Here is a 27,201-nt window from a genome sequence, read left to right on the forward strand (position 1 = left end):
TTGTTGAAAAGACTATTCCTTCCCCATTGAATTGTTCTGGCACCCTTATTGAAAATCAGTTGACCGTAAGTGTAAGGGTTTAATTTTATTTATTTATTTTTTTCCCCAAAGCCCCAGTGGATAGTTGTACGTCGTAGTTGCACATCCTTCTAGTTGCTGTATGTGGGACGCAGCCTCAGCATGGCCCGACAAGCGGTGGTCGGTGTACGCCCGGGATCCGAACCCTGGCCGCCAGCAGCGGAGCGCGCGCACTTAACCGCTAAGCCACGGGGCTGGCCCCAGTGTAAGGGTTTATTTCTGGACTCTCAATTCTATTCTGTCGATCTATTTGTCTATCCTTATGCCAGGGCCACAGTCTTGATTAGTAGCTTTGTAGTGAGTTTTGAAATTGGGAAATGTGAATCTTTCAACTTTGTTCTTTTTTTTAAGATTGTTTTGGCTATTCTGGTTGCCTTGCATTTTCATATCAATGTTAGGATCAGCTTGTCAATCTCTGCAAGAAAGGCAGTCATGATTTTGAGAGGAATTATGTTGACTCTGTAGATCAGTTTGGGGAATATTGCTATCTTAATCACAGTAAGTACTCCAATCCATAAATATGGGATATCTTTCCATTCATTTAGGTCTTTAATTTCTTTCAACAGTGTTTTATACTTTTCATTGCCCAAGTCTTATACTTCCTTTGTCAAATTTATTTCTAAGTATTTATTAATTATGATGCTATTGTAAATAGAATTGTTCTCTTAATTTTATTTTTGCTTGTTCATTGCTATAGAAATACAATTAACTTTCATATATTGATCTTATATCTTACAACCTTGCTGAATTCTAACAGTATCTTTGGGGACCCTTAGGATTTTCTATATACAAGATCATGTCATCTGCAAATAGAAATAGTTTTACTTCTTTCTTTCCAAACTGCATGCTTTCATTTCACTTTCTTGCCTAGTTGTCCTAGCTAGAAACTCCAGTACAATGTTGAACAGAAATGGAGAGAGTGGACATCCTTGTCTTGTTCCTGATCTTAGGGGAAAAGCCTTCACTCTTTTGCAATTAAGTATGGTGTTAGATCTGGGTTTTCATAGATTCTGTTTATCAGGTTGAGGAAGCAATAAATAGTTGAGAATGAATAAATTTTTATATAGTCATTTATATATTCTTTACACTTTTTGCTTTTTGGGACTTGTTAATAAATCCAACCCTAATCACAGGTTACAAAGATACTCCTGCTACATTTTCTTTTAATTGTTTTAAAACTTTGCATTTCACACTTAGGTCTTTAATTCATCTAAAATTTTGTAGATGGTATGGGGTTGTATGTGGTATGAATTTTCCCAGTGCCATTTTAATTCTCATTCTACTTGGTGGACGATTTGATAGAAACATAAAAAGAAAACAGGAATTCTTACAGGATGCCACAATGCATAAACCTTAGGACTGAGCAGAAACTTTGAATAGGACAGGACCATGTGGCAAACTACCGCAGGTTCCATTGTCCACTCCACAGTGCATTGCACATAGAAGGAAATCAAGAGGGACTCAAAGCTTCACTTCCAACTTCCAAATCTCACTTGAGAGTATTTCATTGGTTCTAAATTGAATCCAGAACCCTAAGTGCAAGGAACTCTGAGAAATATATGTTTTACCTTTCCATCGCTACTGTATGAGGGGTGAGGGTAAGGGATATATTTGAAGATGTGCAAAGGGATTCTGAGTGTCAAGATTCTTCCAATTATCTTCTAATGGGTCATTTTCTATTTTCTTTCCAACCTTTCCCCTTTCTGCGTTACACTTAGCTGCCACTGTTTCTTATATATCATGTCATTCATCTTTCTCCGATTCTCCTTTCATTTTGCTGGAGTTTCTCCTCAAGAAATTTTTTCATAGGTATAAAGGTGATAACATTCTGAATTTTCGAATGTCCAAAAATATATCTATTTTGCTTTCACATTTGACAGATAGTTTTGTGCAATAAAGAGATTCAAAATAGTTTTTCCTTAGAATTTTGAATTCCTCCATTGCACTCAAGGTTCCAGTGTTACCTATGAGAAATATGATGTTACTCTGAATTCTTTTTTTTTTTGAAGATAACCTATTTTTCTCTCTATGGAAGATTTTAGAGTTCTTAGATTTTATCAAGATGTCTTGGGTCATATCCTGCTTATACTCTGTGGGCCCTTTTAATCTGAAGACTTTTTTTCATTTCAAGGAAATTTTGTTCTGTTATTTCTTTACTTCTTTCCCTCTATTGTCTGTGTTCTTTTTTCCCAGAATGCCTGTTAGCTAGACGGTAGAAATTCCAGACTTGCCTGCATGCTTTCTAACTTTTCCCATATTTTCTACCACTTTGTCATTGTGTGTGTGTGTGTGTGTGTGTGTGTGTGTGTGTGTGTTTGTACACTAGGGGAATTTCCTCCACTCTACCTATCAGATGTTTAACGTGCCTTCAGCCGTGTAGAGCAGGCGCTCTGGAACCGGATTGCCTGGGTTTGAATACTGACTCCGCCACTTTCCAGCTGTTTCACTTTGAGCAGGTGACTTACTGTCTTTGGCTCTGTTTCCTCGTCTGTAAAATGGCAAGAATATCTACCTCACCAGGTTGGTGTGATGATTGAAGATGTTAGTAGATTTAAAGTGCTAAGAACAGCCTGGGCCTGGCACCTAGGAACTACTCAATATATATTACCTGTTAGTATTATCAGCAATTATTCCACCTGCTCATTAAGTTTTCATTTTAACAATCCTATTTTGAACTTCCAAGAACTTTTTATTATTCTCTGATTTTTTTGCCTCTTTTGTAGCAGCCTATTTTTATTTTATGGAGGCAGTATCCTTTCAAATCTTTCTGAAGATATTAATTACAATGTGTAAAATTTTTCTTTGTTCTTTAAACTGACCTGTTTATTTATCATGGTTCTTCTCTTTCATGCTTTGTTCTTTTATTTCTCAAATGTCCGGCAATCCTTGGTTGTCTATTCTTTTTGATTTATGAAGGACTCTGCTGATTAGGATATTTTGCTGTTTTCCTCTGTAGCTGTGCTCTCACTGATTGAGTGGGAGGTTAACTGTGACATCTGAGTACATGCGTGAGCAGTGTCTGGGCAGGTTTCCCTCTGGTGTGGGTGGGTGGGGACTCTCCAGGTCGCTGGAGAGCTCAGCTCTAGAGATACAGTGCTTTGGAATAGAGGATGTTTCCTTCCAGCACAGAGCTGTGTGTCCTCAGATTCTGTTGGCTCTCCACTTTTTAGATGCCCAGTACTGGCACTAAGACTCTATGCAGGCAGATCTCTCTATCTCTTAAGAGAGAAGTTCTCTGGCTTTACTTAAGATCTGTTTTTCTTTTAAGGCATCTCTCCAAAGATTGTGTGTAGGCCCATTCCATCTCTGCATTCGTTGGCTCAGGGCTTGGAGTGTCTCCAGTGTTCCCTCTGATAGTCCTGTGCTCCCTCAGTTTCTAGGGAATGGATTTCCTCTCTCTCCATCAGTTCCGTGACATCTGCTTTCAATCTTCCAGAATTCTTTGAGATTTCTAGTCTATTAGTAGTTGTCATTCTTATTTTTCTAGTGCTATAGTTTATTTTCTTTCATCTGTTCATAGTCCTGCCTGCCTTCCCCCTTTCTTTTATTTTTTATTTTTCATTGGGAATATGGCAAAGACAGTAAAGAGAATGACCAGTCTGCCATCTTGAACTAGAAAGTTTTCTTTTTATTCTTAGCTTGCCAAAATTCTATTAATGAAGCTAATTTTCACCAGAAAGATTAATGTGAATATATTTGCTGGGTGGGCTGTGTCTCTGGACAGTCCTTGGGATAATGGTGACCCTTGTCTCCAGGATCTGCTTCTTTGGAGAGCTCAGATACTTTGAACAGCAAGGATAGAACCGTCCCTCTTCAATGAACACCTGGGGGCTTGGTCTATTACTAAAGCATCCTGCTTCTCTCAAGCTTTGATGATAAAGTAGGTGTGTTAAGTAGCTATGATTAGAGAACCATAAAGACAAGCATCTGTCCCCAAATATCTCCCATCACACCATCTGTCAAAGGTGCCTAGAATACCCTTTGATCATCAGGGATCTCCATATGAAAATGCTAGCATCCTCAGAAAGAATAAGACCTTAAGACTTAAATAAATTGATAGCAGCCAACACCTTTGCCTGGAAGCTTAGGTTTACTGAAACCTGAAAGAAGGGAATCAATGGAGGAGATGCAGAGGACCCAACTGAGACTCTCTAAAAGGGGAGATAGGCATAATTATATGCTTCTCAGTTTTCCTATGTGCCAGTTCTGGCTGATATCATATTGCTTCTGTTTCTTGCTCTGAAGAAATACCAACGAGAATTGGCAGTAGGAAGTAAGTTCTTTGCCCGCACAGGCATAATGGATAGCAGTTCTTCAGGGATAGGTTGAGGATAGAAAAAGCGAAAACACAATTATGGATTGTCAGCATTTCCTTCAGGGTAAAACTGAGGAGGCCCTCATATTTGGAATCTTCCTAGCTAAGATTAAAACCAAGCTCTGGAGTGCTGCAGCCCTGGTTACGAAAATGACTTTTTAAAAAAATTTCCGAAGTAGAATTGCATATTTTTGCATGTCTGAATGTTGAGTTCAAGAAGCTTGACTCTCCTACTCCCTACCACAGGGTTGATAAATTATATTGAAAATAAATTGCTAGCTTTTTTCCCCCAGTGGTATATTATTAACCAAGGAAATACAGAACAGGATTTTAAACCAATTAATCTGGCAGTGTTAGAATTAACGGTTATTGGAATCCACTTATTTATTGTTTTAGTCGGTTGCTACTTTGATTCAGGCCGGAGCTGTGTTTGGTTTGCTCTGGCTGAAGCAGCTGGGAAATTGCTACAGTGTGATTTGCAACCCTACTGACAGCAAAATGTGGCACTCTCAAGATCAGAAGGCATAATTTTATTTTAAGTTTTTCCTCCTTGCACATTAAGGCCTCCCCACAAGTCCATCTGACTAGGTGAGAAACGTTGTTTATAGAATTGTTTGAAGATAGGCCAGTCCCTCCCCTTACACACATCCCCTCTCTCCTGCTCTAGTTCATCCCTCAGGCGATTCTCCCCTCTCTTCTCTTTCCTTTCTGTTTACACTTACTCCCTTGGTGGTGGCTTACTCCCAGTCTTGTGGCTTTGAATACTAACTACGTATATGATCATGACTCCCAGGTTACATCTCCAGCTCCTCTCTCCTCTGAGCTCTAGATATGTTGATCCTGTGGCCTGCTCGGCAGCTCCACTTGGATGTCTTGCATTATTCCCCATTTTTGGTCATGGCACCCCCATTCTTCCAGCTGCTCAGTCATCCTGGATTCTTGTCTTTGTCTCAGACCCGACATCCTATCCATCAGCAAATCCTGTAGGCTCTACCTTCAGAATACATCAAGAATCTGTCTCCTTCTCAAGACCTTCACTGCTACCACCATGGTGCAAGACACCCTCCTCCCACTCGATTCCTGCAGGGGCTCCTGCCTTGTCTCTCTGCCTTGGCGCTTGCCCCCCACACTGTCTTCTCAACATGCAAGCCGAGGGAGCTAATCCTGCAACACTTCCCATCTCAGAGGGAAGCGGAAGATCACTGATATTGACCCACACCCTACGGTGTGGCCTCCCATTGCTTCCCTAACCTTATCTTCTGGTGCTTTCCCCTCTCTAGCCATGCTGGCCTTGCTGTTCCTGGAATACACGGGCACATTCCCTCCTCAAAGCCTTTGCATTTCTTATTCTGTCTGCCTGGAACTCCTTTCTTTCAGACGTCCACACGATTCATTCTCTCATCTCTTTTAAGTCTTTGTTCAAATGTGACCTTCCAAGGTTATTACTTCTTCAGCAGTGTCTAATCTGCTATTTAACCCATCCATTGAGCGTTTGGTAGCAAAAGTGTTGTCTTTTTGCTTTTGGAAGGTGTGCTTGGTTATTTTTCAAATCTGCCAGGGTCTTTTTTTTAAATACAAATCTTAAACCTTACTATTTCTTTTATTTCCTTAAACATTTTAAGCATCTTATTTTATATTTGTATGCCAGAATTTCATTATCTGAAAATCTTAGGGACCTAATTCCCTTGTCTATCTTTTCTGTTGCCTTTCTTCATGATGCCTCTGTGTTTTGTAATTTTGAATTCTATGTTCAGGTTTGTCTGGGTTCTCTCTGGGAGTTAAGGAGAGTTCTTTCAGAAAGGATTTATAATTGCCCCTGCCAGGTACCTGTGGTTACTACCGACCCAGAACCACTTTAAGTTAATTTCTCCCCAGGGGGTTTATTGGACCAAACTTGTAATGAACAGTTGACCCCAAACCTGTGAGAAGCAAACCTGTGGTTGCCAGTTCCCAAGGGAGAAATTTTTCTCCACTCAGAGCCCAGTGTCCCCAATTTTTTTCTAGTTCACCCTTTCACCCACAAGGATCTCTCTCTTAAAGGTCCCTGGCTTTACAAGGCACTTTAGTTCCAACTCCTCAACTTGAATGGACCCAAGGCTCTAACTTCTGTCCTCTCTGTATCTTTCAAACTCACATCTCTGGGTTCTAGAAATCTGCTGATATCTCTAGCAGCTGCCACTTCAGCATCAGCTTCCCAGCTTCCTGTTTGTTTCCAGCCTTAGGGGGTTTCCCTTCTTATCTTGTGAGTGCAGCTATTTATTTATTTATTTATTCTTTTTTTTAAAAATTTTTTGTTTATTGCAGTAACATTGGTTTATAACATTGTATAAATTTCAGGTGTACATCATTATACTTCTATTTCTGCATAGATTACATCATGTTCACCACCCAAATACTAATTACAACCCATCACCACACACCTGTTGCTGAATTATCCCTTTCACCCTCCTCCCTCCCCCCTTCCCCTCTGGTAACCACCAATCCAATCTCTGTCTCTATGTGTTTGTTTATTGTTGTTGTTACCTACTACTTAATGAAGGAAATCATACGGTATTTGACCTTCTCCCTCTGACTTATTTCACTTTGCATAATACCCTCAATGTCCATCCATGTTGTCACAAATGGCTGGATTTCATCGTTTCTTATGGCTGAGTAGTATTCCATTGTGTATATATACCACATCTTCTTTATCGATTCGTCCCTTGATGGGCACTTAGGTTGCTTCCAAGTCTTGGCTATTGTGAATAACGCTGCAATGAACACAGGGGTGCATGTATCTTTACGCATTGGTGTTTTCAAGTTCTTTGGATAAATACCCAGCAGTGGGATGGCTGGATCATATGGTAGTTCTATCCTTGATTTTTTGAGGAATCTCCATACTGTTTTCCGTAGTGGCTGCACCAGTTTGAACTCCCACCAGCAGTGTATGAGAGTTCCCTTCTCTCCACATCCTCTCCAACACATGTTGTTTCCTGTCTTGTTAATTATAGCCATTCTGACGGGCGTGAGGTGATATCTCATTGTAGTTTTGATTTGCATTTCCCTGATAGTTAATGATTTTGAACATCTTTTCATGTGCCTGTTGGCCATCTGTATATCTTCTTTGGAAAAATGTCTGTTCAGGTCTTTTGCCCATTTTTTAATTGGGTTACTAGTTTTTTTGTTGTTGAGATGCATGAGTTTTTTGTATATTTTGGAGATTAAGCCCTTATCAGATGTATGGTTTGCAAATATCTTCTCCCAGTTGTTAGGTTGTCTTTTCGTTTTGTTGATGGTTTCCTTTGCTGTGCAGAAGCTTTTTAGTTTGATGTAGTCCCATTTGTTTATTTTTTCTATTGTTTCTCTTGCCCAGTCAGACATGGTGGATGAAAATATGTTGCTAAGACCAATGTCGAAGAGCGTACTGCCTATGTTTTCTTCTAGAAGTTTCATAGTTTCAGGTCTTACATTCAAGTCTTTAATCCATTTGGAGTTAATTTTTGTGTATGGTGTAAGGTAAGGGTCTACTTTCATTTTTTTGCATGTGGCTGTCCAGTTTTCCCAACACCATTTGTTGAAGAGACTTTCTTTTCTCCATTGTATGTTCTTGGCTCGTTTGTCAAAGATTAGCTGTCCATAGATGTGTGGGTTTATTTCTGGGCTTTCGATTCTATTCCATTGATCTGTGTGTCTGTTTTTGTGCCAGTACCATGCTGTTTTGGTTACTATAGCTTTTGTAGTCTATTTTGAAATCACGGAGTGTGATACCTCCAGCTTTGTTCTTTTTTCTCAGGATTCCTTTACTTACTCGGGGTCTTTTGTTGTTCCAAATCAATTTTAGGATTCTTTGTTCGATTTCTGTGAAAAATGTTGTTGGAACTTTGATAGGGATTGCATTGAATCTATAGATGGCTTTAGGAAGTATGGACATCTTAACTATGTTAATTCTTCCAATCCAAGAGCACTGAATATTTTTCCATTTCTTTGTGTCTTCTTCAGTTTCTTTCAGCAATGTTTTATAGTTTTCCGTGTACAGCTCTTTCACCTCTTTGGTTAAGTTTATTCCTAGGTATTTTATTCTTTTTGTTGCAATTGTAAATGGGATGGTATTCTTAATTTCTCTTTCTGCTACTTCGTTGTTAGTGTATAGAAATGCAACAGATTTTTGTATGTTGATTTTGTCTCCTGCAACTTTACCATATTCGTTTATTACTTCTAAAAGTTTTCTGGTGGATTCTTTAGGGTTTTCTATATATAAAATCATGTCATCTGCAAATAGTGACAGTTTCACTTCTTCCTTTCCAATTTGGATCCCTTTTATTTCTTTCTCTTGCCTGATTGCTCTGGCTAGGACTTCCAGTACTATGTTAAATAGGAGTGATGACAGTGGGCATCCTTGTCTGGTTCCTGTACTTAGAGGGATAGCTTTCAGTTTTTCACCACTGAGGATGATATTAGCTGTGGGTTTCTCATATATGGTCTTTATTATGTTGAGGTACTTTCCTTCTATACCCATTTTATTCAGAGTTTTTGTCATAAATGGATGCTGTATCTTGTCAAATGCTTTCTCTGCATCTATTGAGATGATCATGTGATTTTTATTCTTCATTTTATTAATGTGGTGTATCACGTTGATTGATTTGCGAATGTTAAACCATCCCTGCATACCTGGAATAAATCCCACTTGATCATGGTGTATAATCTTTTTAACGTATCGTTGTATGTGATTTGCTAGTATTTTGTTGAGGATTTTTGCATCAATGTTCATCAGTGATATTGGCCTGTAGTTTTCTCTTTTTGTGTTGTCCTTGTCTGGTTTTGGTAGCAGGGTAATGTCGGCTTCATAGAATGAGTTAGGGAGCTTCCCCCCCTCCTCAATTTTTGGAAGACTTTGAGAAGGATAGGTATTAAGTTTTCTTTGAATGTTTGGTAGAATTTACCAGGGAAGCCGTCTGGTCCTGGACTTTTGTTTTTGGGGAGGTTTTTGATTACTGTTTCAATCTCCTTACTGGTGATTGGTCTATTCAAATTCTCTACTTCTTGATCCAGTTTCGGAAGGTTGTATGATTCTAAGAATTTATCCATTTCTTCCAGATTGTCAAATTGGTTGGCATATAGCTTTTCATAGTATTCTCTTATAATCTTTTATATTTCTGAGGTGTCTGTTGTAATTTCTCCTCTTTCATTTCTGATTTTACTTATTTGTGCCTTCTCTCTTTTTTTCTTGGTGACTCTAGCTAAAGGTTTGTCAATTTTGTTTATCTTTTCAAAGAACCAGCTCTTGGTTTTATTAATTTTTTCTATTGTTTTTTTGGTCTCTATTTCATTTATTTCTGCTCTGATTTTTATTATTTCCCTTGTTATACTGATTTTGGGCTTGGTTTGTTCTTCTTTTTCCAGTTCCTTTAGGTGCATTGTTAGATTGTTTATTTGAGATTTTTCTTGTTTGTTGAGATAGGCCTGTATCGCTATAAACTTCCCTCTTAGAACCGCTTTTGCTGTATCCCATAAATTCTGGCATGTCGTATTTTCATTTTCATTTGTCTCCAGGTATTTTTTGATGTCTTCTTTGATTTCTTCGTTGACCCAGTCGTTGTTCAGTAGCATTTTATTTAATCTCCACGTATTTGTGGCTTTTCTGATTTTCTTCCTATAGTTGATTTCTAGTTTCATACCATTGTGGTCAGAAAAGATGCTTGGTATTATTTCAGTCTTTTTAAATTTATGGAGACTTGTTTTGTGGCCTAATATGTGATCAATCCTGGAGAATGTTCCATGGGCATTTGAAAAGAACGTGTATTCTTCGGTTTTTAGATGGAATGCTCTGTATATATCTACTAGGTCCCTCTGTTCTAGTGTGTCGTTTAAGGCCAATGTTTCCTTATTGATCTTCTGTTTGGATGATCTATCCGTTGGTGTAAGTGGAGTGTTAAAGTCCCCTACTATTATTGTGTTACTGTCTATTTCTGTTTTTATGTCTGTCAATAATTGCTTTATATATTTAGGTGCACCTACATTGGGTGCGTGTTTACAAGTGTTATATCCTCTTGTTGGATTGTTCCCTTGATCATTATGTAATGACCTTCTTTGTCTCTTTTTACAGTTTTTGTTTTAAAGTCTATTTTGTCTGATATGAGTACTGCTACCCCAGCTTTCTTTTCATTGCCATTTACAGGGAGTATCTTTTTCCATCCCTTCACTTTCAGTTTGTGAGTGTCTTTAGGTCTGAAGTGTGTCTCTTGTATGCAGCATATATATGGGTCTTGTTTTTTTATCCTATGCCTTTTAATTGGAGCATTTAGTCCATTGACGTTTAAAGTAGCTATTTATAAGTATGTACTTACTGCCATTTTTTAACTTTTTTTTTCTCAGTGTTTTAGTAGTCCTTCTCTGTTCCTTCCTTCTTCTATACAGAATTGATGGTCTCTTTAGTTTGACCTCTGTCTGGAAGCTCTACTCTTTAACTCCCCTCCTCCCTCCTTTTATGTTTTTGGTATCATATCTAACCTCTTTTTTGTGCATTTGTATCCATTACCCTCTTATCATGGAAATAGATAATTTTTCCTATTTGTGGTCTTCTCTTTTCCCCTTAAATCAGTCTCTTTAACATTTCTTGTAGCACTGGTTTCTTGATGACAAACTCCTTTAATTTTTGCTTGTCTGGGAAATTTTTGATCTCTCCTTCCATTTTGAATGATAACCTTGCTGGGTAGAGTATTCTTGGCTGTAAGTTTTTTCCTTTTAGCACTTTAAATATATCATGCCATTCTCTTCTAGCCTGTAAGGTTTCTGCTGAGAAGTCAGCTGATAGCCTTATGGGGTTTCCTTTGTATGTAACTTGACTTTCTCTTGCGGCTTTTAGGATTCTCTCTTTATCTTGAATTCTGGACATTTTGATTATGATGTGTCTTGGTGTGGGCCTCTTTGGGTTTATCTTGTTTGGGGCTCTCTGTGCTTCCTGTACCTGGATGTCTGTTCCCTTTCTTAGGTTAGGGAAGTTTTCATCTATTATTTCTTGAAATAGATTCTCTGTCCCTTTGTCTCGCTCTTCTCCTTCCGGGACACCTATAACATGGATGTTAGTGCGCTTAATGTTGTCCCAGAGGTCCCTTAGACTGTCCTCACTCTTTTTAATTCTTTTCTCTTTTACCTGTTCAGCTTGTGTAATTTCTTCTAGTCTTTTGTCCAGCTCACAGATCCGTTCTTCTGTATCCTCTACTCTGCTGTTGAGTCCCTCTAGTGAATTTTTCATTTCCAGTATTGTATTCTTCATTTCTGATTGGTTCTTTTTTATATCTTCCATTTCTTTCTTGACATTCTCACTGAGTTCATCTATTCGTCTCCCCAGATCAGTGAGCATCCTTAACACTCTTTGTTTGAACTCCCTGTCAGGTAGGTTGCTCATTTCTGTTTCACTTAGTTCCTTTTCTGGGGTTTTGTCCTGTTCCCTTACTTGGAATGTATTCCTTTGCCTCCTCGTTTTGCCTCTTTCCCTGTGCTTGTGACTATGTATTAGGTAGGTCAGCTACGTCTCCTGCTCTTGGATAGGTGACCTTATGTAAGTGATGGCTTAGGAGGCCTTACGTGTGTCCTTCTGTTGTGGCCTGTTTGCTCTCCCTGTAGGCGCCCAGGGAGGCCGAGTTATGCTCCTGGCCAGCTGTTGTAATGCTCAGCTGCTTGTAGTTGTTGTGGGCCCTTCAGTCTCTTTATCAGGTGTGGGAAGCCCCAGCACAGTTGGCTGCAAGTTCTAATACCACATTTGTGTTGCAGTATTTCTTTTAAGTGAGTAGGCCCCCAGCGTGGCAGGTTGTTGGCTCAGGGCCTTACAATTGCTATAAGCCTCCAGCGTTTAGGTCTCTTGTCAGCTCTGTGAGGATTGCAGCTGGTGGGGCTGGCCTCAGGCACGGGAGCACCCAATTGTTTCAGGCTGTGGAAGGTGGGGCAAACCCCCTATGTGGGTCTTTGAGAAGCACAAGTCTTCTGCAGCTGACAAGCCCTGCTGCCCACAGGTCCACACACACAGTCAACACAGTCCTGCCCCGTGTGCGTGCCCCGACCTCCCGAAGCAGACCCAGTCTCTCCACGGCGGGAGCCCCACACCCACACACTCTGCCACCGCCCCACACTCTCCACCCGATCCTTGTACACGCCCTGCCCCACTGAAGTCGGCTCAGTTGCCAGGCTGCAGAGAATCCAGTCACCAATCTATGCAGGCCCACAAGTTGCCTGAGGGCTTGTTGTTGGGTGGGGCCAGTCTCTAGGGTGGGCTGCCTGCCCTGGCTGAGCTGGATTAAATTGGTGCTCTAGCAGGTGGGGCAGACCCTGGCTAGCAGGCCCCAGGGAGAAGTCCAATGGCGTCTGTGTCAGCACGCCCACACCAGGCCACAACAATGGCTGCCGCCAATGTCCCAGTCCCTGGAGAGGTCTCACTTCTCACCGAGATGCACTCAGGGCCTATCAGGTGAGACTCTTGTCACCACAGCACTGTGCACCTTTCTTTCTGGTGATTTTAGGTTGCTTTCTGAAATGGGTGAGTTTGCGCGGGGGCCCTTTAAGAGCCGGTTTTAATTTCTTTGTGAACCAGCTTTTCTGGGGGTGCTCCCCAATGTTTTAGTAGCAGGCAAAGTCAGATATTCTGCCACTCCTCTCGATTGTGCTGGGTCCACAAAATGCCTCCAGCGGGGGCGCTCCCTGGCTCAGGGCCCCGTGCCTCCAGGGAGGCTGCGGACCTGTGAGCTGCTCCTGGCGGCCGTGAAGCTGGCGGCTTGTGAAGGCGGCGTTTTTCCTCTCCAGAAGGGAGTCTCTGCCTCTTCCACCTCAGTTAGGATTGTCCATTGTTGCAGGAGTTCCTCTTATCCAGTTTTCAGTTCTGTCTCAGGGGTAATTTTTCCACCAGTAGTTGTAAATTGGCTGTGTCCACGGGAGGAGGTGAGTTCAGAGTCTGCCTACTCCGCCATCTTGACTTCCTCCTATTTAAAAAGGTGTTTATTATATTTTCTTCAACAATCTCAATATGTTACTGTGTTGCCATTTTGCTAGACACAGAAACCCAGGCTTTTCCCTCACATCTGTAATACTGCATTTTCTGATTGTAATCTGCATCTTTCATGTAATACTGAATCATGGACTTCACGGTAATACACGGATGTTATAGATCTGTGGGATATACAATACTATTTAATCATACCCTAACATTGGACATTTGGGATTCCAATTTATTATTAATAGTATTATATTTTTAATTATTAACAATACTAAATGTATTCAATTTAAAAGATTGTTCATTATGAGATTATATCCTTCCTACTTTTATGCTACTAAAATATCAATTTTTTTATTGAAATGATGGTAAACTGGGTTTTTGATTTAGTTGTTTAAATATCTTTACTTGACCATCCTTTCAAGTATCCCCTAATTTTTTTTTTTTTTGTCAGGAAGATCAGCCTGGAGCTAACATCCATGCAAATCCTCCTCTTTTTGTTGAGGAAGATTAGCCCTGAGCTAACATCCATCGCCAATCCTCCTCTTTTTGCTGAGTAAGATTGGCCCTGGGCCAACATCCATGCCCATCTTCCTGTACTTTATGTGGGAAGCTGCCACAGCGTGGCTTGACAAGCAGTGCGTCAGTCTGCGCCCGGGATCCGAACCTGCAAACCCCAGGCGGCCACAGCGGAGCACGTGCACTTAACTACTACGCCACAGTGCAGCCCCTAAGGTCCTTTTTCCTTTGGCATTTTATTTATTTCTTCATAACATGAGTGGTAAGTTTCAGTTACTGAGAAACATTTTATAGTTTTGTCATTACATTTGGGAAAAAATAGTGATAATATATAGAAAACTAAGCAAGCAACCAATTGAGACGTTTAATAACCACGAGAAGGACAAAAGTTTTTTAAAAGAAATATGTATGATTATATGTGATTCGTTAGTGAAGACTATTTACATATTTATAATAAAGTAAACACTTGTGAAAAATAAAAGTTATTTTAAAAGTCTACTTTGCATTGTGTACAGGTTTTTAGAAAATAAGCTGTCATAAATAACCTTATTAAAAATTCTACTGCAGTAAGACATTATCAACTAAATTATTCATCTTAAAAACATCAAGATAAATTGAGCTTCCATGGTGTTTGAATACAATGAATTTTTAAGAATACCTGGAGAGGATCGTGCTGAATCTTTTGTATTAACTGATAGGACTTTTCAAATGTCCTTGATTTTCATACCAATCATTTTTGTAAAGCCTTGTATCCGAACAATATTTCAAAGGAGTATAACACAACATAAGACAAAGGGTCAGTAACATTCACAATAGCAAATAATGTCTTCTGTGGAAGAGTCTGGGAAATTATTTGCTTTGACAATATTTTCTTGGACTTTTGGTCCACCTAGAAAGCACTGTCATGCTTAAGAAGCTGTGCATCATATTTATAGGAGAAACTCGTATTTTCTATCATATTCTTTTTTGCATTAAGAGGGCCTCCCTCTCTGACACACTGAATATAAATGGAATAAAAAATTGTGAGGTAGCCAAGAGGGAGAATACAGGGAAGGGAAAGTGCATGTGTGTCTGCGTAAAGAGGCCGAAGGGAGAGTTTGAAATGGAAAACTCAAGAAATAATAATATAAACAGTATTTTACAAAGGTGAAGGCAAGTACCAGAGAGAAGAGCTGGAAGCGTTAAAAGTAGCTGGTTGTACCTTCAGAGTAGGCTTTGCGGATGGGGAGCGTGGGCAGGAAACTGTTGTTTTGTAGCACTATTTGCCGTTAAAACTGATTAACTTAAAAATATTAAGAGGCAACGTCACATCATCTAGAATAAAAATATATAGAAACATACTCCGTCAGAGGTCTTGCTCCTAGCCTTGTCTCCCGCCTGCTCAATTTCCCCTGTCCTCCCCTCCACATATACCACTTCTCTCAGTTTATTGTATATTCTTCCGTGATCTCTTTTTGCAAATACATGCAAGCAAATAGGAATCCCATCTTCTTCTCAAAGGTGTCATACTATAAACACTGCCCCTGTTTGCTTTTTTCACTTAATATCTAAAGATCTTTCAATATTATCAGTGTGTGTGTATAATGTATATATATGTATATGTGTATATATATAATTATATATGTATTATATATTGTATATATGCATATATAATACAAGTACATATATACATATTTATCCATGCATATATATTGTATATTATATATGTATACTATATGAATATGTGTACATATACATATATGTATCCATATAGTATGTGTATGTGTATATATAGTATATATGTATATATACATATATAAGTATATGTGTGTGTATACAAAATTCTTTTTTAAAGCTGCATAGTATTCCATTACTTGGATATATCATAATTTGTTCAATCAGTCTCCTGTCAATTGACATTGACATTTGGGTTGTTTCCAATCTTTTGTTATTATTAACAATCCTGCAATGTAAATATATCATTTTGCATATATGCAAATAAAACCAAAGTAAAAAAGATGTATAATGTAAAGTAGTTAGTGTCAAAAATTCATAATAACTTGAATATAAAAATTATGTATCACAGTTAACTTTTATGTATTCAAAGGGAGATTTATCATTCACTTATTCATGTATGCCTTCATCCAATAAATTCGAGCTCCTATCATGTAGCAACCCATCTTCTAGTTTCTGGGGATGGCATTGCAACCAGTCCCTGCCCTCGTGGTTCACAACATGGTTTTGTGTGGGAACTAGGCTTTGAGATGCTGAGGGATGATGGCATTGTGAGGTCACTTGGCAGAGAAGAAGAGTGACTGGGAGGCACTGGCTGGTAAAACAAGGTCATTCATTCTGCTATACCTAATTGCTTGGATTTTCTATAATAAACATTTATTACTTTTGTAAATTAGAAGAAAACCCAATTAACTTTTTTTTAATGGAGGCAGACACATAAGGCAGCACAGAATAGTGGAAAGAACATATTCTCTGGTGTCAGACACACTGGGTTGGGTTCTAATTCTTGGACATCTTAGCCTGTCTGAGCCTTAGCTTCATCATCTGTAAAATGGGGACATAATGTAATTGGGAGTGGGCTTCAGAAGATTAAAACTAGTGCATGCAAAGTGTTGAGTACGTTATGAAATAAATGGTAATTTTTACAAATGTTAATTGTACTTTTAATACAACCTTATACTTGTGGTGATAATCTAGCCTTGGGACATCTCCAGAGGAGAGAGTAATAACTTCAGCTTGGAGGCTATGTTTGGGAAGTGAGGAAGGCTTCTTTAGAAGAACTGGCTTTTGAGCTGGATATTGGCAGAGCAGGGGAGAGAGTGCAGGGAGATTGGTGGGTGTTAGAAAGAAGGCTGGGAGGAGGAGGGTATGGAGATTGGTGTGACGAATTTGCTCTCCTCTCTTGAGGTGTCTGTCCTGGCATATTTCAGAAATTTTTATCACTGACTCCTGTCATCATTTGAATCCATCTGTGCAACTCGATTCACCATAGTCCTAGGAGACCTGCCATGGGGCAAGGGGGCTGTTCTTACTTACTTGGCCTGAGTTTACTGGTCGTAGCTACTACAGTGACTTTTTCTAAGATCAAAAGTGAACTCGAGGGGCCGGCCCGGTGGCGCAAGCAGTTAAGTGCGCGCGCTCCGCTGCGGCGGCCCGGGGTTCGCTGGTTCGGATCCCGGGCGCGCACCGAAGTACTGCTTGGTAAGCCATGCTGTGGCGGCGTCCCATATAAAGTGGAGGAAGATAGGCACCGATGTTAGCCCAGGGCCGTCTTCCTCAGCAAAAAAAGAGGAAAATTGGCGGATGTTAGCTCAGGGCTGATCTCCTCACAAAAAAAAAAAAAAAAAAAAAAAAAGTGAACTCGACTGCAGTGAAATGGAAAGAGACATACATGAGTAATATATTTCCTCCTATTCTCCGCGGGATAGTTCTGGGCAAACCTTATCAAAAAACAAGGCAGTTAAGAAGTAAATATCAGAAATGTTGGATTCTGGCTGTCACCTGCAGGATTTTTTTTCATACACTCAGCTCCAGCTGAGATGAAAGCTGTCAGCTGGCTTTGAAAAATGATTTGTTTCAGAGAACCACGGTAATTCTATCTCTTTGAAATAAGGGTTTACTGAATTTAAAAATTGAAAATTAAAATACAAATACATCTCTGTTTTTCAGTGACTTGTTTTCTAGGTCTTTCCCTCTCTGGTTCTTTCTTTCACTTGAATGATGGTAACTCCTTGTGTTCTTTCTCTTAACAAAAGTTGTTCATGCTTACATGAAATGATTTCATAAATCAGTGGGGATTCAGCATATCGACTGAATCTGGGTCCAACTGTTACTTCTATGAGTGAAGTGTAAATGTCAGCTCTTTCTCTCAATAGTGTTGCGTGTAGACCTTCTTCCGGGGAGAGACATATACTAGTTCTAGTTCTAACTAGCTGCCCAGGGCAGCCTGGGCATTTTCTCAGAGCTAGGGTTGCCTGACAAGATATAGTAATAAATATGTCCTAAATATTGCATAATAAAAAAATTATTTCTCACTTGTCTGAAATTCACATTTAATTGGGAATCCTGTATCTTTCTTTGCTAAATCTGGCCACCCTACTCATACCCCATCCCCCTCTGTGTTATATTCTGTTCCTGAGTGTGACCTCATGTGGGCTCTCTATCGCTCTCATGTTATTTACTGAAGCTCTTGATGCTCAGTAGATCTAAGCCTCCAGTGACCAAGATAATGGCAAGAATATTAATTAATTTATTTATAAAATATTAAAGACATTCACATGATTCAAAAGGTACGAAAGGCTATTTGTTAAAAAATAAAAAGTCTGTCTTCCAGCCTTCTCCCTCGTCATAACAGACATGAACGATTTCTTGTTTATTCTTCCAGAAATATTTAATGCATTTTCAAGCAAATTCATATTTATATTTTTCCCCACCCCATTCCCTTTTCCCACAAATGGTGAATACCACTTATACTATTCTGCACTCTGCTTTCTTCACATAACCATAACTCTTGGTACATACCAGCATGCAGAGAGCTTCCTCTTTCTTCTCCACAAATGCAGGGTATTTCATGACATGGGCAGATTGTAATTTATTTAACCAATTCCTGCTGATAAAAGTTTGGTTGTTTCCAGTCTGTTTGCTAATACCAATATTGCACGCAGGAATAAACTAGTGTGCACAGCATTGCATAAATGCTTGAGTATATCTGTAGATTAAATTCCTAGAAGTGGAATTGCTGGAATGTTCATAGTGCCACCCTGCTCTCCATGGAGGTTGGACCAATCTACACTCCCATCAGAAAGCAGTGAGAACGCCTGAGGAGCCATACTCTCACCAACACAGCAAAATGCGAAAGATGTTTCATATATGACAATCTCATAGGTAAAAAAATGGTATCTCTTAGTTTTTTTTGTGTTCCTCTTTTTTTGACTGACTTTGAGCATCTTTTGAGTTACTGAAAATGCATTTATGTTTTCTCTTCTGTATTCTCTCTGTTGATGGACTCTTTCTATTGGATGGTTATTGATTTGAGGGCACTCTTACATATTAGGGAAATTATCCTTTGTCTGCATGTGAATTGCAAATATTTTTCCCACTTTGTTGTTGACACTTTGACTTTACATATGGTGATATTTCCATAAAAAATTTTATTTATTTATATCTTTTATTAATGGATACAATTTACTCATTTTTTTCTATTATGATTTCTGAGTTCATATCATGCTTAGGCCTTTCCCACTTGAAGACTATAATCTCCCATAGTTTTTTTCTTTTTGTAAAAAAGTTTTCTTGAGATGTAGTTCACATATCAAACAATTCACCAGATTAAATTGTACAATTCAATGGCTTTTAGTATATTCACAGAGTTGTACAACTATTACCACAATCTATTTTATAACTTTTTTATTATCTCAAAGGAAATCCTATACACATTAGAATTCACTCTCCATTTTTCTCTAATCTCCCAATCCTAGGCAACCACTGATTTACTTTCTGTCTGTATGGATTTGCCTATTCCTCATATTTCATAAATGGAATCATATAGAATGTGGTCCTTTCTGATTGGCTTCTTTCACTTAGTATAATGTTTTTAAGTTTTTTGTATAATGTTATCAAGGTTCATCCATATTATAGCATGTATCAATACTTCATTTCTTTTTATTGCTGAATAATAGTCCACATAGGGAAATATCACATTATGTTTATCCATTTTTCAGTTGATGGACATTGGGTTGTTTCTACTTTTGGGCTATTATGAATAATGCTGCTATGAACACTCATGTACAAATTTTTATATTGACATATATTTTTGTTTCTTTTGGATATATACACAGGAGTAGAAATGCAAGATCATATGGTAAGTATGTTTAACTGTTTGAGGAACTGCCAAATTGTTTTCCAAAGTGGCTGTATCATTTTACATTCCCACCAGCAGTGTATGAGGGTTCCACTTTCTCCATATCCTTGACAACATTTTTTATTGTTTGCATTTTTGATATTAGCTGTGCCAGTGGGTGTGAGGAGTATCTCATTGTCTTTTTGATTTGCATTTCCCTGATAGCTAATAATGTTAAGCATAATTTCATGTGCTTATAGGCCATTTGTATATTTTCTGTGGACAACTGTCTATTCAGATCCTTGCCCATTTGAAAAATTATTTGTCTTTTTATTATTGAGTTGTGATAGTTATTTATATATTGTAGATTCAAGTCGCCTACTAGATAAATGATTGGCAAAAATTTTATCCCATTCTGTGGATTGTCTTTTTACTTTCTTGATGGTATCCTTCAAATCACAAAAGATTTAAAATTTTGATGATGTCCATTATTTGTTTTTTCTTTTGTTGTCTGTGCTTTTGGTGTCATATCTAAGAAACTATTGCCTAATCCAAGGTCATGAAGATTTACACCTACGTTTTCTTCTAATAGTTTTATAGTTTTAGCTCTTACATTTGGGTCTTTGGTCCAGTTTGACTTAATTTTTGTATATGGTGTGTGGTAGGGGTCAAATTGCTTTCTTTTGCCTGTTGATGTCTGGTTGTTGCAGTACTGTTTGTTGGGAAGACTGTTCTTTTCCCATTAAATTGTCCCAGCATCTCTGTCGAACATCAATGCCACAGTTTCTTCTAGTGCTTTTATAGTCCTGGGTTTTTTACATTAGGTATTTATCTTGGTGTAAGGTGTGAGGTAGGGATAAAACATCGTTTCTTTCAAATGGCCACTCATTTTTCCAATATCATTTATTTAATAATCTATTTTTCCTCCACTGATTTGAGATGCCATATTTAATCATGTCCTGTAGTTTTGTAAATATTTGGATTTATTTATTGAATGTCTGTTCCATTCAGTGATCTATTTTTGCACCTGTATCATCTATTCTAATGCTTATTACTTTATAATATGTTTCACTGCCTGGTAGAACTAGTTTCCCCTTAGTTCTCTTCTCTTTCAAAAATTTTGTGGCCTTCCTTTCTTATTTATTCTTCCATATGAACTTTAGAATCAGTTTCGTCTCATTTCCCATTTCCCCATATATAATTTCTGCCAGTATCATTTTTATTGGGAACATAGAAATTTATAGGTTAATTTAAGAAAAATTGACATATTTCTGATGTTGGGTCTTTCTGTCCAAGAACATTTACTCATGTTTTTCTCCATTTATTTAAATTTCTTTGTGTTTCTCAGTAGCATTTTAAAGTTGTTTTAAAATAGATAGGCAAGTATCTTGTTGAATTCATTCTTAGATTTTCTATTCTTTATTTTATTTTATTATTTTTTTGGTGAGGAAGATTGGCCCTGGGCTAACATACGTGCCTATCTTCCTCTACTTTATATGTGGGACGCCTGCCCCAGCATGGCTTAATAAGCAGTGCATTGGTGTGCGTCCAGGATCCAAACCTGTGAACCCCGCGCCACTGAAGCAGAGCGTGTGAACCCAACCACTATGCCATGGGGCTGGCCCCTATTCTTTATTTTTTTGTTTGCTGTTTTTGCATGTTCTCCTATTATATCATCTATGCTCTTTTTTTTGTTGCTATAGTCTTCCATTATTTCTTCTAACTGGTGGTTGTTAATGGTAAAAATTTTAAGAAAAACTAGGTAGAACTTAATCTTCTACTTTTTTTTTTTATGAGGAAGATCGGCCTTGAGCTAACATCTGCCAATCCTCCTCTTTTTGCTGAGGAAGACTGGCCCTGGGCTAACATCCATGCCCATCTTCCTCCACTTTATGTGGGACACCGCCGCAGCATGGTTTGACAAGTGGTGTGTCAGTGCGCACCCGGCATCCGAACTGGCAAACCCTGGGCCGCTGCAGTGGAGTGTGTGCACTTAACCGCTTGCACCACCTGGCTGGCCCCACTTCTACTTTTAAAAAAAAAATAATTTGCTCCTCGAAGTTTAAAAATAGACATTTAGGTGTCTTCTTTCTACTACACAGTCACTTTGTTCACAGTTAGGGACTGCAAAGTTCTTTGTTATCCATACCAGCAATTTTGAAATCATCTGTCGCTTAAAAAAATGTTTTTAATTAAAGAAACATTTTTATTTAAATTGTGTACTTGTGTTAAACATTAGCTTTTTAAAACCTAAAATTGTTAATACTAGTAGGTGAGAAATGAGTAAAATAGAAGTCAAAATATATCAATATATTGATATCAATAAAACAATATATGTTTTAAGATTGATCTCTTTCCTCAAGAAGTTTACAGTTTGGTTGGAGAGAAAATATACATACACATATACAGAAAAAATTAATTGCTCCTATAAGAAAGCATATGCTAGCTATCATATAAGTGGTTTCAGAATTCATGGACATATCTGCCACTTTAAAAAATAACTAAGTTATCATAAAGTTTTGGCCTTTTATAGTATTTGAGATCTCCATAAAGCAACTGTTACTCACTATATGTTTCTGCTGTGAGTTTACCTGAACCTAGGCATTTTACAACCTATACACTGAAAAAAAAAAAAAATAAGTAATGTCATTTATCAATTAAAATGACAACTGGCTCCTTATAGCAAAAAGTTTAAGACAAGTAGTGGCTTAAATGAGATAAAAGTTTATTTTCTCCTCAGAAAAACTGAAAGGTTGGCAGTCCAGGGCTGGTATGGCAGCTCCACGTCATCGGGGACCTCCCATCTTTCTAGCATTGACTTGCATTCTCAAGGCCTCTGCATAGTCGAAGATGGCTGCCGGGGCACTAGCCCTCGCGCCTCGTCTAGGCAGCAGGAAGACGGAAAGAGGAGGAGACCAAAAAGAGCTTCTTTGCTTTGCTTTTGCCTAGAAGTCCTATGCAATAGTTCCTTTATATTTCATTGACCAGAGCTTAATCACATGACCTCACTAAGCTGCAGGGGGCTTGGGAAATACAGTCTTTTAGCTGGGTACCCTAGTGCCCCAAATAATTATCTGAGTCTCATTACTAAGGAATAAGGGGAGAATGTGCACTGAATACACAATCAGCAATCTGCCACAGTCACCCTCACCTCATTCTAGAGCCTCATTCTCTCTGCATCCTTGACCCTCACCCCTTTCTTGTCCAGGTCCTGGCACAAGAAGTGCTCCGTCATGACTTGTTGAATACATTTTTGTGCTTTGTGCGTCTCCGGGCTCACCCCATTCCTATATCTCATTCATTCTCTGACCCCATCCCTGAGCCTTACTTACCCCATCTCTGAATCAGTGATGGCATCACTCCCATCCAAAGAGAAAGAATGCAATTGGGGTGAGCTTTCTAGAATGATCTAGAGGTCACGCATGATAGGCAGCTCAGAGATGGAGTGAGATTTAGGAACAAGATCAGGCCAGAAATATCAGGAGTCAGAAATATCCATTCTACACACCACTTGGTAATTTTTTTTAAAGTTGCTGTGTTAAATGACCATGTCAAAATATCTAAGCCTTCTTTAAATATAAAAATTATAATTGTATTTTATTAATACAAAGGTAAGATGTGTTCAGTTTTTTAAAAAGTAGGAAACAGATAAGAAAGGAAGAAAAAAAGGAAGAGAAAAAAATCATCAAATGGAAGAAATAAATTATTCTCACCAGTTTTCACCTTGGGAGGAGCATCTCTTTCAGATCTTTCCATGTATAAAGTTGATCCGAGCAGAGTTTATGTACAGCTATACGGATTTGTGCTATTTATAACGTTTTGAACTTAAGCCTTATTTTAAAAGCCCTATTTTACCACTCAGATTTAACTTTACCTTTGATCAAAATTTTTAGAAAACTAGACAGGCTTTCTATGTGAATTCTTTAATATTTTTCTTCCTCTTTAATGAGGACATGAAACATCAGGAAGGTGGCAAAAGGCAAGCAGCAGGAGAAAGCATAACTCTGTCAAGAGAATTGGTCAATTCAGAGACTGAATGATAAGTAAGGAAGGTCCTCTTAAGTAACCCAGAGTGGAATGTGCTTCCAGAACTCTAGAGGAGGATTGGGGCTGTGACAGGGAGAACTCGAGATCTAGAGTGTAATGACTGACTCTGAAACTAGGTTTCCTTCCATGTAATACGGGAATAATAAGAACTCCTACCTCAGAGAGAGTTGTTATAAGGATCAAATAAGATAATATATGTCAAAACATAATTTAACCCGTGAGATACTAAATGTGTATTTAAAAAAGCAAAGCCTGTAAATTATTAGAGCTGAAAAGACTTTTGATAACATCTAGTCCATATGCCTTTTAATGTTGAGGAAATGGAGAGCCATTGTTTGCTTGTATTAATGTACTGAATCGAAGAACCTTAAGTATGATATTGAGGATAGGAAATGCTTTTGTTGCTGAGCACTGTAAGTTTGCACTGAGATAATGACAATGAATTGCTTTCCAAAGCATTTCAGGTTCAATATGGTTGTGAAGGTACATTGCACAAGGGCATCTGCCAAAGGGTCAAGGAGTGGGAAATGGCCTACAGTCCATTTGCCAAGCTGTCTGCCTTTGGAGTGGTGTCTGCCCAGAGAGGTGCCTTTTCTTAATTTGCCCAAAGGTACCCTATGGTAGGTAGAGGCCCAGTCTTTATCCTTGGGATTCTTGACCAATTGTCTCTGGCCGACAGCAGCGTTGCTTTTCTGGGGCAGTGTCTTGGGCAGCTGGCTGAACGCCATTACTGGAGGGCCACTTGCTCTTCTCTTTCTTTTGGGTAGGGAGTGGTCAACTACTGTAGACGGGAGTTGGCCAGTCTTCCCTTCTACCCTCTTCCCATCTCAGACCATGCTTTCCTCGTTGGAGCAAAAGAAGTTATTGGTGGCAAACTGCACCACCAGGTGTTCTGGTTTTAGGCATGAAGCTGATGGGACACTTACTGAACGTTTACATTCTCCACTTTACCTTATTGAAGCTGGTGTTCTGATGGGCTTTGTCATCCTGACAGTGAGAAGTGTTGTACCCACTTCCTGACTTTACCTTAAGTCACCTTCACTCTGGTTCCTTTCCGGTCTCTGGGTCTAACTCAGCTCAGTTACATTAGGCCCTTGGAGGCCCCCTTTGACCTCCCCTGAGCACTGGCCAGTGATGGTTGTAGGGTGGGCAGTGACCCTGTTCCACGTGGTCAGTGACAGAGCCGTCAGTGCAGTTCAACAGGAGGCATTCTGGTCATTTGAGTTGTTTTTTGATGAAGACTCGAAAGCGAGGTCTGGCAGTTCCAAAACATCCCTTCCACAGAATGCTGTATTTGATTTTGTTTGTGGGCTCCTTGTCCTTTCCAGTTGCCTCTGATAAAGTTAATTTGTATACGAGGACCCACAACCTGCAGGCCACCCCAGTGGCAAGGCCCATGTCGCAAATCTAAACCTAAGTCACCGTGCACTTATGGGAAACAGCTGTCAAGGAAACCTAATGTAAACCAATCCCAATCCTCCACTTCAGCTTGAGCCAGCTCACCTTACCCTAGAAACAGGACCAGAGAGCCTTATCAGGAAATCCCTGACCTCCTAGCCAATCATGCCCTGTTTCCCTGTTGCCTCCTCTGATGCTCTATAAATTCCTTCTTGCTCAAAATCCCTCAGGAACAGCGCTCCACTGCTGTGAAGACTGCACTCCGCAGATTGTTTTCCCTTGAATAAAGGACACCAAACTGATTACTAAATTGTTCTAGATTTGTCTTTTGATACTTCCCACCTTCCCCAGATTGGCATATCATTCTTGAATCTATCTGGAAGGCCGCTGTCGGGGTGTGTCCCCCTCTTTGTCATCCTTAGTACACTTGTAAATTTCTAAATGTACTGAGATGCTTCTGGAAAGGAGGGAGGAGTCTTGTTCTCTCATCAAAGGCTGAGCGTAAGTGTGGATGGGGAAGGAACAAAGGGGTGGGTGGGGAGAGTGGTGTGAACTGGAACTAAAATCTAGTTTACCGTAACAAAGCAACTTGCAACACACAGCAAGGTTCTGACACTCATTAGGAAGCCCTTACCTAGGTGTGCTTCATCCTGGGAGCCTTTGTTATGGATTTGAAATAACAAATACTTGCAGTCCAGACCTTCTAGTACTGGTTTTTCAGCCTTAGGCAAATCAGTGAACCTTTCTGAGCCTGAGTTTCATCATCTTTAAGGCAGAGATAATATTATTGCCTGGGTTGTTGTCAAGATCACACTAAAGAAATTGCCAGGCAAAAATAAAATGCTACTGTTACTATATTTCATTGAATCTAAGATGCTAGTGATTGTAAGATGCATCATTATTTTAAATACCACTAAAGAAGAAAAAATCCTGTCAATTATACCATGGTACATTACTTTCTTATTGTTTGGAATATTTCTACCCAATGAAAGAGATTTCTTTAGGCAGATTTTTATCATAAATCATTTTTGTGCATATGTAAAAAGGAACTATAAGTGAATATAAATTAATATATTTTTAAATTTCATCACAATCTTAGTCCATTTATGCTGAATCACTTGTCAAGGCAGTTAGTGATATCTGTGTTTTTTCCCACACAATATTGCTTCTGTGCCATCACAAGCAGAGGGGATGGAGCATTTCTTAAAAGAGTGCTTCAGATTGTCTTCCTTCCAAGCCTCTGACACCAGTTCTACTTAGTCAATATGACGCACATGCATTGGCATCTATTTCCTGCCCAGTGCTTGGTCAACTTAAGATATCCTGATTTTAGAGATGGTAAAGTATGAAAATATGTACATGTTAGAATTGATGTCATATAGTAGTATGATTGATTCCATCTTATTTCATAGGTTTGGGCTTGTAAGGGGAGAAAACATGAGACCCTTTGCTTCTTCTTAGGAACTGTACTTGCAGCCAAACTTTGGCTGGATGGTTTGCCTGGGATATGGCCCTGTGCTTTAACAGGACAGCATTCCCATTTGACATGAATAAATGATAGAACTAACTTGGTTTGTTTTCGTATTTACCTATTCTTTTCTTCCCTTCTGTCTCCTTTCTGTTTTTCCTTTAAAGTTCTTGAGGCCAGATCTGGCTCCTAAGAAACACCAAAGGCAGCCCCGCCCCAAAGGCCTCTCAGGGCAGTCTCAGAAGCCTGCCTCCCCGCACTGTGTGAGGCAGAATGGCGGCCCCCACAGGTGCACTTTCTTCATTGCTGCTGCTGGTGACCATTGCAGGTAGGAAACCATTCCCTGGAGACAGCAGTGTCATAGTTGAGCTTCCTGTCTGGCTTAAGCAACTCAGATCGACCTGAAATGAGGGTGCTGTGTGTTTACTTTCCAACAGAATTATTTTATGTATAAAAGGCATGAAAAGCAGACCTCATGCATGAGTGGTCTTCTAGAAACAGGAATTTAAATTGTTTTTTATTTATTTATTTTTTATTATTATTATTTTTAAATTTTATTTATTTATTTATTTTTCCCCCAAAGC

At 39.0% G+C, this 27,201-nt stretch overlaps 1 protein-coding gene across 7 annotated transcripts in view; it reads left to right on the top strand.

Annotated features, from left to right (window-relative positions):
- KIAA0319 (KIAA0319 ortholog) overlaps nt 1–27,201 on the top strand; it is a 104,868-nt gene that overhangs the window by 15,606 nt on the left and 62,061 nt on the right. For 4 of the 7 annotated variants that reach the window (XM_058555154.1, XM_058555155.1, XM_058555150.1 and 1 more), the window contains exon 2: nt 26,785–26,945. The exons of 1 other annotated variant lie outside the window; for it this stretch is intronic. In XM_058555154.1, coding sequence (XP_058411137.1) covers nt 26,891–26,945 — 55 coding nt within the window. In that variant the 5' untranslated portion in view covers nt 26,785–26,890. Of the gene's footprint in view, nt 1–12,720; nt 12,834–17,293; nt 17,455–26,784; nt 26,946–27,201 lie in introns of those variants that run through there. 2 more of the 7 variants (XM_058555151.1, XM_058555152.1) reach the window with 2 other exon arrangements.

This window comes from Diceros bicornis, chromosome 14, assembly GCF_020826845.1.
Source record: "Diceros bicornis minor isolate mBicDic1 chromosome 14, mDicBic1.mat.cur, whole genome shotgun sequence".
NCBI classification, from domain to species: Eukaryota; Metazoa; Chordata; class Mammalia; order Perissodactyla; family Rhinocerotidae; genus Diceros; species Diceros bicornis.